The 15314-nt window shown below is 34.2% G+C and overlaps 1 protein-coding gene across 1 annotated transcript in view; it reads right to left on the bottom strand.

The window, feature by feature from the left end:
* Ino80 (chromatin-remodeling ATPase INO80) overlaps nucleotides 1–15314 on the bottom strand; it is a 672466-nt gene that overhangs the window by 152624 nt on the left and 504528 nt on the right. Inside the window, exon 28 of the mRNA XM_090376565.1 lies at nucleotides 6550–6775. Coding sequence (XP_090232691.1) covers nucleotides 6550–6775 — 226 coding nt within the window. The remainder of the gene's footprint in view (nucleotides 1–6549; nucleotides 6776–15314) is intronic.

Genomic DNA, 15314 nt, shown 5'->3' with positions numbered 1-15314 from the left:
TCTAGTCTGGTCAATCATAAATACGCAATCAACAAGCTGGAAGGGAAGCTCCCACCACCTCCTCCAGCTCCTGGCCTCTTAGCACCTCCCCCCCCACACATAATCCCCATCACTTCTCATAGGATGGTATTGTTCACTATGGGAACCACTGTATCAAAATGTTAGATATAGTTAACATTCTTACTTACTGTTTCAGTCTTAGAAGTTATAATAATAAAAGACAAAAGGCAGGATCACACCAAGTAAGACTTAGAGTACTTTATCCTAGATAGGATATGGAATCATCTCTCCTTGGCAACTGCAGGAGCAGATGTAGCCAAAGAACCAAGGTTTTTTTTTTTTTTTTTTTTGGAAACTGGAAATCATTTTTCTCTGTGGCTGAATTAATGTTTATAAAAACTGTGGAATGGGTTACTGCTTAATTCAGCTATATGGATGGGCAGTCCCATTACTACATCCAAACAATTTATCAAATAAACCAAATTAAACAAAATAATGAATTTATAAAATGAACATGAAATCGGTTTAAAAAGTAGCTGTTCAGTTCAGGAACTGAAATGGAAACTTTTATGTAACAGAATGAAAAAAAATAAAAAATAAAAATAAATAAATAAAATAAAATAAAAAATAGTAACATATAGATGACATTACTATTACTGAAGTGTGTGATGAACAGTGTTCTAGTGTTGTACAGTCCATTCTGAGATTTGGCTCAGTTAATTTTTAAATTAACAATTCAAATAGCATTGGCACATGATGCAAGAAAGCAAGCTTATAATAGCATCAGCCAAAAAAAAAAAAAAAAAACCCACCTTCTCATTTCACCCATCCACTCGCTCCAAATGTTGGTCTAGTTCTGCCTTGAATCTACTTAAGCTATCAACTTCTACAACAGATGGAAGTTTGTTCCAGCAATTCCAGCAATCAACCATCCACTGGCTAAAGGTAAACTTCTGCACATCTGTCCTACAACTATTTCCTCAATTTGAATTTATGCCCCTTCAGGCGATTATTCTGAGCAACAGGATGAATCCCATCAGCATTGAGCATGCTCGAACCATTTAAGGTTTTATACACCTAAATCAGATTACCTCGCAGGTGCCTAGTCTCCAGACACTGTAATTTACAAAACTTAAGCCTTTCTTCGTAAGAGCAAACCTTTGTTCAGTTCACCAATCTTGTTACCCCTCTCTGTACTCGTTCCAGCAGCTCTACATCCTTCTTAAAATGAGGCCTCCAGACCTGTATACAGTACTCAAGGTGTGGACTGACCAGTGCCTTATATACAAGGGAATAATCACCTACTTATCGCTGCTAGAAAAATTCCTGTATATCATTGACAAGATACCATGAGCTACTCTTGCAGACCGTCTGCACTGTGCAGAAAACTTCATCCCTGCCTGTACAATTAATCCCAGGTCCTTTTCATTCTCTACCATTGTCAGTGTAGTACCACACAGTTGACACATTGTTCTGGAGTTATTGCTTCCCACATTTGTCAATGTTCTTTACATTTGTCAAAATGTTAAACTTCAGTTGCCACCTCTCAGTCTGATATACCATAATCAATATTGTTAATAAATACAGAAAACAACAATGGACCCAACACTGAACCGTGGGGTGCGGATCTCCACTAATAACATTAATCCACAACAAGCAGTGTCCATTGACTACTACTCTCTGTCTCTTGCACTCAACTATCCCTTTATCCATAGCAGCAATTTGCCTCCAATGCCATACTGCTCCAATTTGTGCAGCAGTCTTCCGTGTGCAACAGTATTAAAAGCCTTTCTAAGATCCAAATATATGATATTAAAATTATTCTTTGCATCCAATCGTAGTATCCAATGAAATTGGTCAGACAAGCCGTCCCCTTAAAAAACCCATGCTGTGTCTGAACTATAACTGAAGTCTGCTCTAGATGATCCTGCCCTGCTTCTTTAAACAGTGCCTCCATTACTTTCTCCAGAAGAGTGTTGTTTGTTTGTTGTTTGGTTTTTAGGAGAATTAGCAACTAAGGCCATATTGCTCTGGGAATATGCGGTGGTCATTCCCTGACCTTTCCGCATCCTCCATATTTGGTGGTGACGGGCTCGAACCGCGGTATAATCAAGAAGCGTATGCTACGCGCTGCTGCTCCTTTCCATCTGGCTACGGAGGCGCCTCTCCAGAACAGAAGTTAAGTAACCGGTCTCTAATTACTTGTGTTGCCCTTTGATCCTCCTTTGTGAATTGGGCTCACATTTGCACATCTCCAGTTCATGGGTACCTCCCCTAAGTCCAAGGAAGCTTTCATAATTATGGCTAAAGGTTTGCTTACTTCCTTTGCTGCATCCTTTAATATAACTGGATAGACACCATCCACCCCAGGTTCGTTTCTTATGTTTATCTTCAACAATTTCTCCTCCATTTTGCTCTCAGTTATTACAAAATAATCTAGCTCACTGCCAGAGTTTAATACGCCTCTGGCATTCCCCTCCCTGAATAACTCATGTGTGAATGTAGATGCAAAATACTCATTTAGTTTGTTAGCTACCTGAGCAGGATCATCAATAGTTGAACCATCAATATCAGGTGGACAAATCTGATTCATCCCCTTCCTTCTAGAGTTTACATAAGTAAAGAACTCTTTGCTGTTTTTCTTTGCATCCTTTGCCAAACATTTCTCATAATCTGCCTTTGCCTGCCTAACCTCCTTTGTGACTTCGTTACAGACCAGCTTATATCTATCATAGGTTTCCGTGTCACGTGTTAATTTCTATGTATTCCATGCATTTTTCTTCTCTGCCACATGTCTCATTAATTCATCTGACATCCATTTAGGCCTAAACCTTGAACAATATTTCCAACTTCCAAGCAGCACACTAGGCATTTTGTTTTTGGTTATGCTTACTTGAATGTGCCATGCTTGGATGTTCACAATGAATATGTGCTCCTCAATTATTGATTTTTAAAATTTTTTTTTTTATGTTTTGTTTGTTTCTTTTAAGTAAGTTTAGCCTGAATATAATTCTACTGATGTAGAATTATGGTATGAGAATTCATAAAGTTTGTAACTTCTCATGTTTTTTCCCCTCTTATAGTCTCTTTTCTATTAACTCATGTTTATTAGTATTAAGCTTACACAATTTCTATCTACAAAGGAAAGTACTTTCCTTTTAAGAAAAGACAATAGTTCCAAAATTCTCTTTAGAGGATTTTGAAGCCATTTTATCAATAATTGATAGATTTTCAAAGGATGGCCATTACTATTATAATCAAATTAGTTCCAGATAGCCTGGTATTGTATTAGTATTAATAGTGGAAAATGATACAAGAAACAAAGCTTATACTGCATCAAAAAAAAAAAAAAATAAAATAATAATAATAATAAAATAAAATAAAAAAAATCCTTCCCACATTATCTGTCCATCCTCTCAAATAGTTTGTCTAGTTCTGCCCTGAATTCATTAAAACTACCCACTTCCACAACAGATGGAAAGTTTGTTCCAACAATCAGCTACCAACTAGCCAAAGGCAGATTTCAATCTATGTTATAACTATCCTTCCTTAATTTGCATTTATGTCCCCTCATTTGTGTAGTCTGCCTTCTTGGGCAGCCTTCTAAACAAGAGGAAGAATGCCATCAGCATTGAGCTTAATGAATCCATTCAGAGCCTGAAACAGCTCAATCACATTTTGAGATGTGATTGAGATGCCTAATCTCCAGATGTTGTAATTTGCACAACTGAAGTTTTTTTGGACCAAAAGGGTCCTCTTTTTTAAGAGCATCCTTTTGTCCTCCCTACCAACATCACATTATTTCTAAAATGAGGTTTCCAGACCTGTATGCAGTACTCAAAATGTGGCCTAACCCTTGTTTATACAAAAGGATACCATTGCTTTATCTCTGTTAGCAAAATTCCTGTATATCATTGACAAAACCTCATTAGCTGTCCAGGCAGCTTCTTTGCACTGCTCAGAAAACTGCACAATTACTCCACTACCCCCAGGATAGTACCACACAGTTGGTACGTTAATCTGGAATTACTGCTACCCATGCACAATAACTTGCATTTCTCAATATTAAATTTCAGTGGCCATTGCTCAGCCCATCTGCCTAGTTTTTCTAGATCTTCTTGCAGTAGCATACCTACTTCGATTATACTTATATACTTACTTCATTATAAAAATCAATATAAATCCAGATAATGTTGATAGTGGTAATGATGTTCTTGCAGTAGCATATGTACCATGACTATACTTGTATACAGTGGACCACCACTTTATGATATTAATCTGTTCCAGAGACACCATTGGATCGTGAAAATATCATAATGTGAACCCAATAACACACTATTTTTTTGGTAATTTGTTCCAAGCCCTCGGATGCTGAAATTTTTGCTATATGACTAAACTATTTATCTCTTTTCTTTTACACAATGTCATACTTGAATGCAATACAGTAAATTTATGTCAAATAAGCACAACACAAAAAATCACTTCAACTAAATGGTACAAAAACAAAACATGTCACTAGCACGTTTACAAGCACTGCTATTGGCTGAGAGGAAGGACCACGTAGTCTGGTCGGAGAAAATTGTAAAGTGAAATAAGTATGCGCTGGTTAACATGATTACTGGTTAGTAGAGTGGCACTGCTTTCCATGGTTTAGAAGAAGAGAATACAGTAGAGCTAGTGGAAGCAGTAAAACATCTAGGAAAGGAAGTGTCCCATTCGCTTCCAATTCCAAAGTGAACTGGATGGAGGGGGATAGGGAGTTGAGGCACTCTAACAACGAACCGGACACTTCCTTTCCTGGATGTTTTAGTGAGGTGAGTGGGCTCTCTCGTCTGAAAACCTCAGTATACCGGAAACCAATAGTGTGGGCAATTCACGAACTACAAGTCAGTCCATGCCCTTTTGTCATCTAAACAGCACTGCACGCACTCTACTTTCTCGAGCTCAGAGGAAGCCAGGTGCACCGAGGTTTCTAGAGTAAAATCTGACCTCAACAATTGTGGATACCCAGACTGCGTGTTAGACAGGTGCTCATTACAAGCACAAAAGCTTGCAACTCATCTGAGGCCCTCGTGACAGTGCACCTATTGCTTATATTCCATATTAGCTGGGCATCTCAGACTATATTACTAAGATCCTGCGTGAGTACCGCATGAAATACATACAACTTCCTGGTAGGAGTTTACGATCTCTGGTCTCGAGATTAAAAACACCCATCACCCCCTCTTACGCAGCGGCATTATATACCGGATTACTTGCCATCGTGGCAGCTGCTATGTAAGGGAAGCTCCAGACATCTTCAGGACCGCCTCGTAGAACATGACAGGCCCATCTGTTGGGTGATTCAACACTCTGCAATTGCAGAACATTTTGTTCAACTCATCATGACCTCAACCCCAGGCGTGATAGTGAGGTGATTGACGATTCTCGACACTACTATCACTGCCTATGGTTAGAGTCCCTAAATATATCCAGCTGTCACAAAGTTTTAAATCACAGTACAGGTACAAGGCTACACCCGATTTTGGAGTCAGTAGTTTTGAAATACAAGTGCCGGCAGCAATTCCATATGCACGCTGCGCACCAACAGCAATCACCTGATCTGGCCTAGTGAATGACTGAACACTGTCTTTGCGATATTGCCTTTGTGATATTTTTCTAAAGCACATTTCTGGAGGTCATTACTAAAAAACAATAAAAACAATTTGCAGTTTACTGGGCTTTTCTGTTAGCGCAATCTATTATAAATGGTAGTAAACTCGATCTTATTGCATTTGTGATAACACCAATATCTGGAATTCTGTGGGTTTTTACGTATTATGGTGAAATGTGTTTCCCCTTCCATGAAATCTTCAATCACATCAAAAAAAACATACAAATTTTCAGAATCTTCTCTTCATTTCTACTTTTTAAGCTTCATAAACTTGTTACCCTGCATCTTACTTGCACATACCATGTTAGTTGCAATTTGTGAGTGCCGTGTTCTTTGTTATTGGTTGCTTATCTTTTTTACTGTTTTAAATTTTACAACCTAAAAAAAGGGTCAATGAACAGAAATATCAATTAGTTAGTATGTGTATATTACAGTATTAATTAAGCTATGTATGTAAGCGTAAATTTTTTTTTATTTTGCTAACCTGTGGAAAATATTCTTCAGATTTTCACATTTCATTTAATTATGTTAATTGGCAAGGTAATAAAGTGTAAATTTTTGCTTTATATCTTTACTTTTATAGCCCGTGGCCAAGATTCTTCCTATTTTTGCTTATTAGAATTAAAATTCAATTCACAAAAGTGATCACAATGACTGGCACTTACTACATATCATATAGTGAACAGCATTTAATGAAGAGTTCATTGTACAGTGAACCAATCGTAAAGTGGGGGTCCACTGTACTTACTTTATTATAAAAATCAATATAAATTCAGGTAATATTGATTCAAACCACATCATTTAAATGATACACAAAATCATAAAAAGTTTAATAAACAGTTTGATAATATTAAGTATTAATTTTTAACCAAGGAAAATAATATATAAACATTTACCTGGTATGATAATATGTGACCACCCATTATAAGGCCTCACTGATGATATAGCTCCAGAAATGGGAGGAATAAATATTGAAGTGCACTTCAAATAAAATGTCAACTTTTCAGTACATGCATGAAATAAAAATGGCAGTACTTCAAAATTATCAATTATATGTTGTCTGTTTTCTTGCCAAACTGACCTTCTATCGTTAAAGTAAATTTGCAGAGGGGAAGCTAATACCTGCAGAAAAAAATTTCATTTAAAATTATTTTTTAACATTCTTCATATATTGAATAATGCATACAAACTCCCATCCAAATAGAAATTTACAAAACAGTAAACCAGAGTGATTATTATAAAATCCCATTTAGAACTATTAATTTGCAATTGTTTTTTCACCCCAATTTGTTCCATTAAAGAGGATTTTTTTTTTATATGAAGTCTATCCAAATTCAGAATTACACATTATGGTATCAAGTTTAACACTTCTAAGCCGATGTTGCTAATTTAAGCTATTAATATGACCTACAAAGCTCTTTTTGCTTACCACTTTTGAGGACAGATTTGCAATTAAATTGCAATGTCGAAGAAATTTCACTGGATGCAAAGGTGATTATAGAGAATCAGATTATAGCAAAGGTGATTATAGAGAATCAGATTCTGAGAACAGATGAAACCATTTATTGAATTATGATATTGAGAAATTATAAAATTTTAAGGCATTTCTCATATTTGGTTGTCAGTTCTTATACTTTGGATACCTAAAAATGATGAGATGTCAAATAACTTAGAAATGGTTTGTCTCGGTGGTGGTACTTAAATGAGAACAGCAGACTTCTCTAACAGGGAGCATTACAATAATGAAAGCCTAGTGTGCAAACTTTAGTTTGTCTTAAAATTCAACTAATGAGTAATGATGCATTTGCTCTAAACAATAACAATAGTGATACTTCAGAAATTAATGTAATAAATGAATTTCTAATTGCTAACCAGATATTTGTATTGGATCGCAGAAATGGATACCAGTTCCTTCAAATAAGCAAATTCAATGCTGAGTGGGATATGAACGAATGTATGGAGGATTATTACAAAGCTCATGTCAATATGTGTTACAGCTGTGGATAAGAAATCATCTTTCTTTCTCTCATGATCATGATTCAAAGAACAAACATTGAGCTGTACTGTCACTCATACAGGGCCGGTGAAACATAGTAAGCTTAGTAAGCAGGGCATAGGGGCACCGAAATTCAAAATTTTTATTATAATAATATTTAATAAAAATATCTCAAAGTCCAAATAGCGACTTTAATCTCAATATAGAAACAAATTGTTATTGAATTGTAGAGCGAAATAGTGCCCTATTTCGCGATGCACTTAAGCTGTGAATATGTTTATTCACAGCTTAGCTGTATGTATAAATTGTAACGTACGTTGATATGTATATGCTCTGCACTACACTTGACGCCAACAACCATGCATACAGACTATATCAGTGCTTGACACTCTGTAACAGTAATTGTGTCTTTCAGTTTGTGTGGTGCTGAATTCTTTTGTTCTTGGTAAGTACCTCCTTTTATTAAATAATAATAAAATTTTAAATTATTTTGGTTAATATTGATGCTGTCCTGCAGCTAAAATTTGTTTATGTACACTACACAACACAAAAGTTGCTGAGGGATCAGATAGAGAATACAAAATTAGAAACTGTTAGTCTATCTCTGTTTATTATGGGTGATAAAGGAAATAAACTCAAAAATCAATTTTTTTATGTTTGCTAAATTACTTCGTTCACACTCAAAATTATGAACTTATTTGTAAATTATCAACAAATGATTTCTCCGAATTGTAAAATCCTGTTATAACAAATTCAAAGGGACCAGGAAATTTTTTTTCCGTAATGCTGAAATTTCATTACTTTGAAATTAGAATTAAAATTGTTAATTCTAGTTTATTAAACATATATAATGAATACAGATTTTGATTATACATGAAAGAAAAATAAACTAGTTTATTTCAAATCAGTACATTGCTTATTATACTAAAATCTCTCCATCTTTCAGAGTTGTTAATATGGTAGGAATGAACTGCTGCGTGAAATTTCTTTTTCAACTTGTTTGATAATTTTTCTTTTTTATTAAGAATAAACTGCTTTTTTTTAAAAATCATTTTCACATTTTCATGTATTCACTGCAGTTTGATTCCAACTAACTGAAGGATATCAAAAACTTAAAAGCTTACCAGGTGCCTCATTGTAACATTTTATCTTTATTGGTTTCTAGCACCCTGATTATAGGTTTTCTAATGAGCTAAAAACATTTTATAACTCTGATATTTTATTGCATGAATAATTTTCAGTTAGTTATAAAAAAATCAATAGAAGAATAGCAAATTCCGCCATAAAAATCAGAAATTTCGTTGCAGTTTTTTCATTTCATTGAGATCTGCTTAATATTATTTCTTATGGATTTATGTTGGGACCATAAAAAAATTCATTATACTGAATTTTTCATTATATTGCTTTTGTAACAACGGGATTTCACTGCATCAGATATCTGAAGCAACAATACTATATAGGAACCTAGTATTGTCAGAATGATGGCTTTTATTACAAAATATATAAAAGTGGTATGGCATCATAAAAACAGATGGTACATATAAGATGAGGTTCTTTACATTGTTTAGTTAGATAATTCAGATAAGTTATGCCGTATTAAATCAAAGTTATAATTCTTCTTATGCATTTATATATTAATTAAATTTATTTTATTAAGATTCATTTTAATATAATGGAAGAATTAGAATCAAAAAAGAAACTCTCAGGTGTGCAAAACAGAAAAAGGAAGGCTACAAAAGAAGAAGCTCTTCGAAAACAAGCTGGAGCATTTGATCATTACATTAAAAATTGAAATCTGCAAATATAAATTCTTGGCCTTAAGAAACAGTTCATGATCAAGATGAAGTTTCTTTCACACAACCGAACATCTATGACTTAAGCAGTTATCTGCTTAATAATGATTACTTTTCAACCACTCAAACTTCTGAAAATCTATCGTGTACTTCAGGAACAAACTCATGTCTATGTAAGATTTCTCAACATTTACATTGGAAAAAATTCAAATCATCAGTGGTTCTGGTAAAAAAAACATCAAAACCAACTGTAATGAATTCTCAGTAGAAATAACAATCAGCTTAAAAGAACAATGTGAATTGGCATTTAATTTGGGCACATTTGTGGAGGAACAAATTCAATTAAAAGATCTTGCAAAGTGGCCAAAACTCACTGATCAATTATGCATCATTTTAACAGAATTGGCACCTGTTCAAAAGAAATATCCTGTATCCTAGAAATTCAACTGGACATAAATTTAGTAATGTATATTATAATCAAAAAATAAATTATTCCGAGAACCTGGCTGGTGTATTCACCTTCCGAAGACTACGCATTTTATTTTTCTTGCAAATTACTTTTGAAAACGGATTTATGCGATTTGGGTGGTATTTTTGTGTTGACCATTTACAATAATTGGAGAAATCTATCCAATGCTCTTCACACACATGAAACAAGCATTGGTCATATGAAGTTTGAAAAAATGGTGTGACTTGAGCAAGAATCTTATGAATAAAACCACAACTGATGCACAAAATGAAAGATTATGCAAACTGAAGAAGAAATATTGGACAGATGTCATTTCAAGGATTATCGAAATTGTAAAATATCTTAGATCTCAATGTTTAGCATTATGGGGTTCATCTGATAAACTTTTCAAGAGAAACAATTGCAACTTTTTAAAAATTAATAGAATTGTTTGGTAAATTCAATCCTGTTATGTCAACACATATCGAAAGCACCTTAAGATCTGAGTCTAAATGCCATTATTTAAGCAAAGATATTCAAAATAAAATTAATTTATTTGGCAATGCTATCACTGAGAAGATTTTGACTGCAATAAAAAAGTAAAATATTATTCTATCATATTGGATTGTACTCAGGATGTCAGTCATATTGAGCAAATGTCAGTTATTACATGTTATGTTTCATGTTCAGATGATGCAGTATTAATTGAAGAGAACTACCTGGGGTATTTTTCCAATATTGGATTCAACCGGCAAAGGTTTATGTAGCTCTACTGTAAACAAATTACGAGCTTGGAATCTGGATATTGGCAACACAACAGGACAAGGGTATTATAACAGTGCAAATATGAAGGATGGAGAACATGGACTACAAAAAATGATTTTAAACAAAAACTCTAGCACCATCTTTGTACCCTGTGCTGTCCACAGCCTCAATTTAGTTGTCAATGCAATGATGCAGCTAAAGTAAATACAGAAACAAACAGTTTCTTTGGAACTGTACAAGAAATATAAAAATTTTTCACAGGATCAGCAAATGCTGAAAAGTACTCAAGAAACATTTCTTCACTGACATTGAAGCCTGTTGCGAATACCCGATGGGAAAGCGACATTGATGTTTTGTGACTTCTAAGGCATCAAACTGGAGAAATATGATTCCCTATATGAAATTTATTGCACTAAAATGATTTCTAAAGAAACACGATGTGATGCAAAAAAATTGTGCATTAAGCTAAATGATTTAAAATTTTTGTGTTCACTGATACTACAGCATTGACGTATTAAATAATATCAATTCAGTAAGTGAAATACTTAAAAATATTAGTGCAACCATGGCTGTATTACTGACATCCATAAAAAATTTACAAAAACTTTTATTTCGAACTGTCGTTCTGATGCCAGCTATGAGAAACTTCAACAAAAAGCCAAAGAACTTTGTGAAGATCTTGATGCTATACTAAACTTCCAAACTATCGAACGAGTTTACCGGTGTGTGTGTGGGGGGGGGGGGTTGCGGAGTAAGCATTTTGACAACAAGTGTGAGGAAGGATCGTTACAATTGCCGGAAGATAAAATTGAGTAGATTTCTTCAACACCATTTTAGATGTTGTGATGTCTTCCCTAAACAAAAGATTTGAATACCTAACACAACACAACACAACACAACGAACAGTTTAGTTTTTGTATGATTTATATCAACTCAGCGATTCTGATCATGAAAAACTTTGACAGAATTGTAACAATTTGCAAATACACAAATGGAACTGAGTTATTCAGTGAAATATGTCTATTCAGGAATCTTTTTAAATTGGATTCAGATAAATTTAAAAAATCCCTATGAAACATTAAAATTAATGTGTACAAATAAATTTCCTTTTCCAAATTTGACAATATCCCTAAGAATTTTATTAACAATTCCAGTGAGTGACACAAGCTGAGAGAGATAATTTTCCAGATTAAAACTCATTAAAAACTATTTAAGATCAGGGGTATGTCACAAGACAGGCTTGTAAATCAGGCAATGATATCTATAGAACAATTAAATGTATCTGAACTTGTACATGATTTTGTCAATATTAAAGCACAAAGTGAAAATGCATCTGATGTAAACAAAATTAATAAAAAAACGTACAGGCAACTCTCGGTCTACAAACGAGTTCTGTTCCAAGATGTTGTTCGTTACATGTTTTGTTTGTTATGTGCATCTTGCATTCCTGACCTCTTACAATATGTATTGTATACATTAGCAGCCATTTTAAAGCATTAAAACCATGTATTAAACATCAAATGGTCTATATAATAAGCTTTACTATAATGTATGCATGCATTATGGTTTATCGTATACAATAGGTAATGTAAACTAAAATAAAATAATAAAAAATCAAGCTATCGCACTTGTTAATTTTAATTAAAAACACAGAGTGACAAAATAGAAATAAAGAAAATGAGTACTAACATAATATAACATATGTATTCAACTTTTACTCGTCAATATCTTCATCAGAGTTCAACATTTGACGCGGAGTGGCATGTAAACCAATGTTTTTTTATGGCTAGATTAGTTTTATTAACCAACAGTTCAATATAATAATTTTCTGATAATTATTGTAATAAATACATTTTTAAAGTTTATTTATGTAAATCTTATAATTATGTTCACTATACATTTGGCAATTTGTTTTATAAGGAACTCTATCCTACTGGCAACTTTAAGAAATTTTGAAAGAATTGTGACGTTATTTGTATCGAATGTTCGTAAACCGAGAGTTGCCTGTATTTTCATTCCTATTTAATCAAAATTGTAGTATTCATTACAATCTTCAAGGGTCCCAAACAAATTTCTGCAGAGTGATGCAAAAAACCCTAATGCCGGGCCTGCACCAATAAGATAAATACTAACACCAGATAAGAAACAAAAATCAAAACAAGGCCACAAACAGTTGCAACATATTCATCATTGGTAATCTTTTGCTATCCACATAGATCTCAGATAATCTCTTGTTATCCATATAGGCATCCTTGCAGATTGGAGTGCCTTTGGTCCCCATGGCATATCAATGAAAATTTATTATTTGCCGAAACCTCAGAATTCAATAAACCAAACATAGCAAATGAAAAAAAAAAAAAAAAAAAAAACTAAGCCTTCACTCAAAATGTTACAATTAAACCAACAGATAAAATGTAAGCTCTACAGGCTCTCCTCTTCCTTAGCAGTATACATTGTTTCATTATTTTACGTTTCAGACAAATTGGCATATTGCTCCTCAGTATGTGACTATATTTCCCAAATGCTATCCATCCAAAATTTATTCTTCTCTTGACTTCCAGCAATTTATCATTATTACAGCTGATGACTTGTCCCAGAGAAGTATATGATTCCACCTTTTCAATTACTGCTCCTTCATTCATTATATCCCTTTCTATGGCATACTTGTTCATCATTACTTTTGTTTTAGCCATATTCATCTTTAGTCCAAAATCCTTACTAACTGTGCACAACCGATTAAGATTTTCCTCCAATTCTTTGGGATCATGGCTTATGACCACAATGTCATCTGCAAATCGTAAATGGTATAGGTACTCTCCATTCACATTGACTCCTTTCTGCGATGACCAGTCTAATTTTTTGAAAGCTTCCTCAAGGGCAGCAGTAAACAACTTTAGTGTTCTCATATATTTTGTTCAAAATCATAATATATGGGGTAGCTATGTCTTGTCTTTCCAGTGCCCGAAACATTGCTTTATGCTGTATGGAGTCAAATGCCTTTTCATAATCCACAAATGCCAGGCATAATGGTGTTTTATATTCATCCATTAGTTGTGACATTACGTGAAGGTGATCCATAGTTGAGAATCCTGTCCCAAAGCCAGCCTGCTCTTTCAGTTGATTCTCATCAAGTTTTCTTTCTAATCTGTTAGTAATGACTCTTGGGAAAAACTTGTAGATGTGGGATAACCAGCTAATTGGTCTATAATTTCTAATTTCTGATTTATCTCCTTTCTTATGCAGAAAAACTATGGTTGCATTATTCCAATCATTAGGCATCACACCTTTTCTAATGCATTTTGTGAAGAGCCTTGCAGTTTTTGTGTCCTGTGTCTTCCTCCCAATTTTAACAACTCTATTCAGCTTCAGCTTCCTCCCGGGGCTTTCTGATTCTTCATTTTCTTCAATGCATGTTCTACCTCATCAGGAAGGATATCAGGTATGTTGTATATGTTACTAATTTGTGATCCATCCTCCCCACTGCTGGCATCATTCCTTTGCTCCTTGTATAATTCTCTATAGTAGTCTTCTGCTATTTGAATTATGCCTTCTCTGCTATTTATAAGTACACAATCGCTATTCTTCAGTTTCAATATCATTTGTCTTTCTGTATTACTGCTCATGGCTGCTGATTTAAGTCCTTTGTTTTCGCTTAATGCTTGTTCTACTTTTCTTTTGTTAAATCTTCTTATGACCTCTCTGAGTCTCTTTCTAATGGCATTGCATAACTCTGTATACTCAGTTTTCTCCTCGTCAGTGTTTATTTTGCTCTTCATTTGTTGTCTTTGGTTCATCATGACAAGTGTTTCTTGACTAATTTTTTTCTTCTTTGGATTTCTTTTTACCTATAGGTTTCTTGGGCTTTATCACTTAACCATCTGCAGAAGCTTTAACTTGTTCTTAAGTTCCAGTACATACTGCTTTTTCTCCTCTTCTATTATCTCAAAGACCTTTGTATTATTTACTCGAGTCAGTTTTTTCCTTTCTTTTCCTACATCTACATCAAGTGTGCATCTTACTATTCTGTGATCACTTCCAACATTTACCTTCTTCAGGACAGTAACATCATTCACAATATATCTTCTGTTAGTGAGGATGAAGTCAATTACATTAGTTGTTAATCCAATTCTGAAGTACTATGTGACAATTATTAGTTAAGACTTTCACAACTGTAAGCATACTTCCAACTACAATAAAGACAGCAGAACCAAATTGCTAACTTGGGTTGCAGCAACTCACATGCCTTGCATGCCACTACTTGTGATGATTTTAATATACACATATCCAGCCTTTCTGAAGGCAAGAACACTAGACAAAGTACTAGTAGTTTGTGCTAGTTTAGCAATACGCTCTCGCTCACTAGAAGTCAACAGCTGGGCCTTCTCTATAGTAACCTAAGCTCCAAGCATGACCACCACCACCACTTGCAAATTTCTGTCCAACCGCTATCAATAATTTGCAAACTGGCCTTATTTACTGAAATAGAGGACACGATGGAAGGAGTATTACAATATGAACCTAGGAAAGGGGTGGTGAACCTATTTTTTGGGCATTCAAAATTCAGAGCATCCCAAAAAAATTGAGTCAACAATTGAACAGTTTTCTTCAAGATTTGTCAAGTTCAGAGAATTGGAAGAAACTGCAAAATTCATTAAATTT

The sequence above is a fragment of the Mastigoproctus giganteus genome, chromosome 6 (genome assembly GCF_048544385.1).
Source record: "Mastigoproctus giganteus isolate SK-2022 chromosome 6, ASM4854438v1, whole genome shotgun sequence".
In the NCBI taxonomy this organism is placed as follows: domain Eukaryota; kingdom Metazoa; phylum Arthropoda; class Arachnida; order Uropygi; family Thelyphonidae; genus Mastigoproctus; species Mastigoproctus giganteus.
This window is presented reverse-complemented; position numbering and strand designations above follow the sequence as displayed.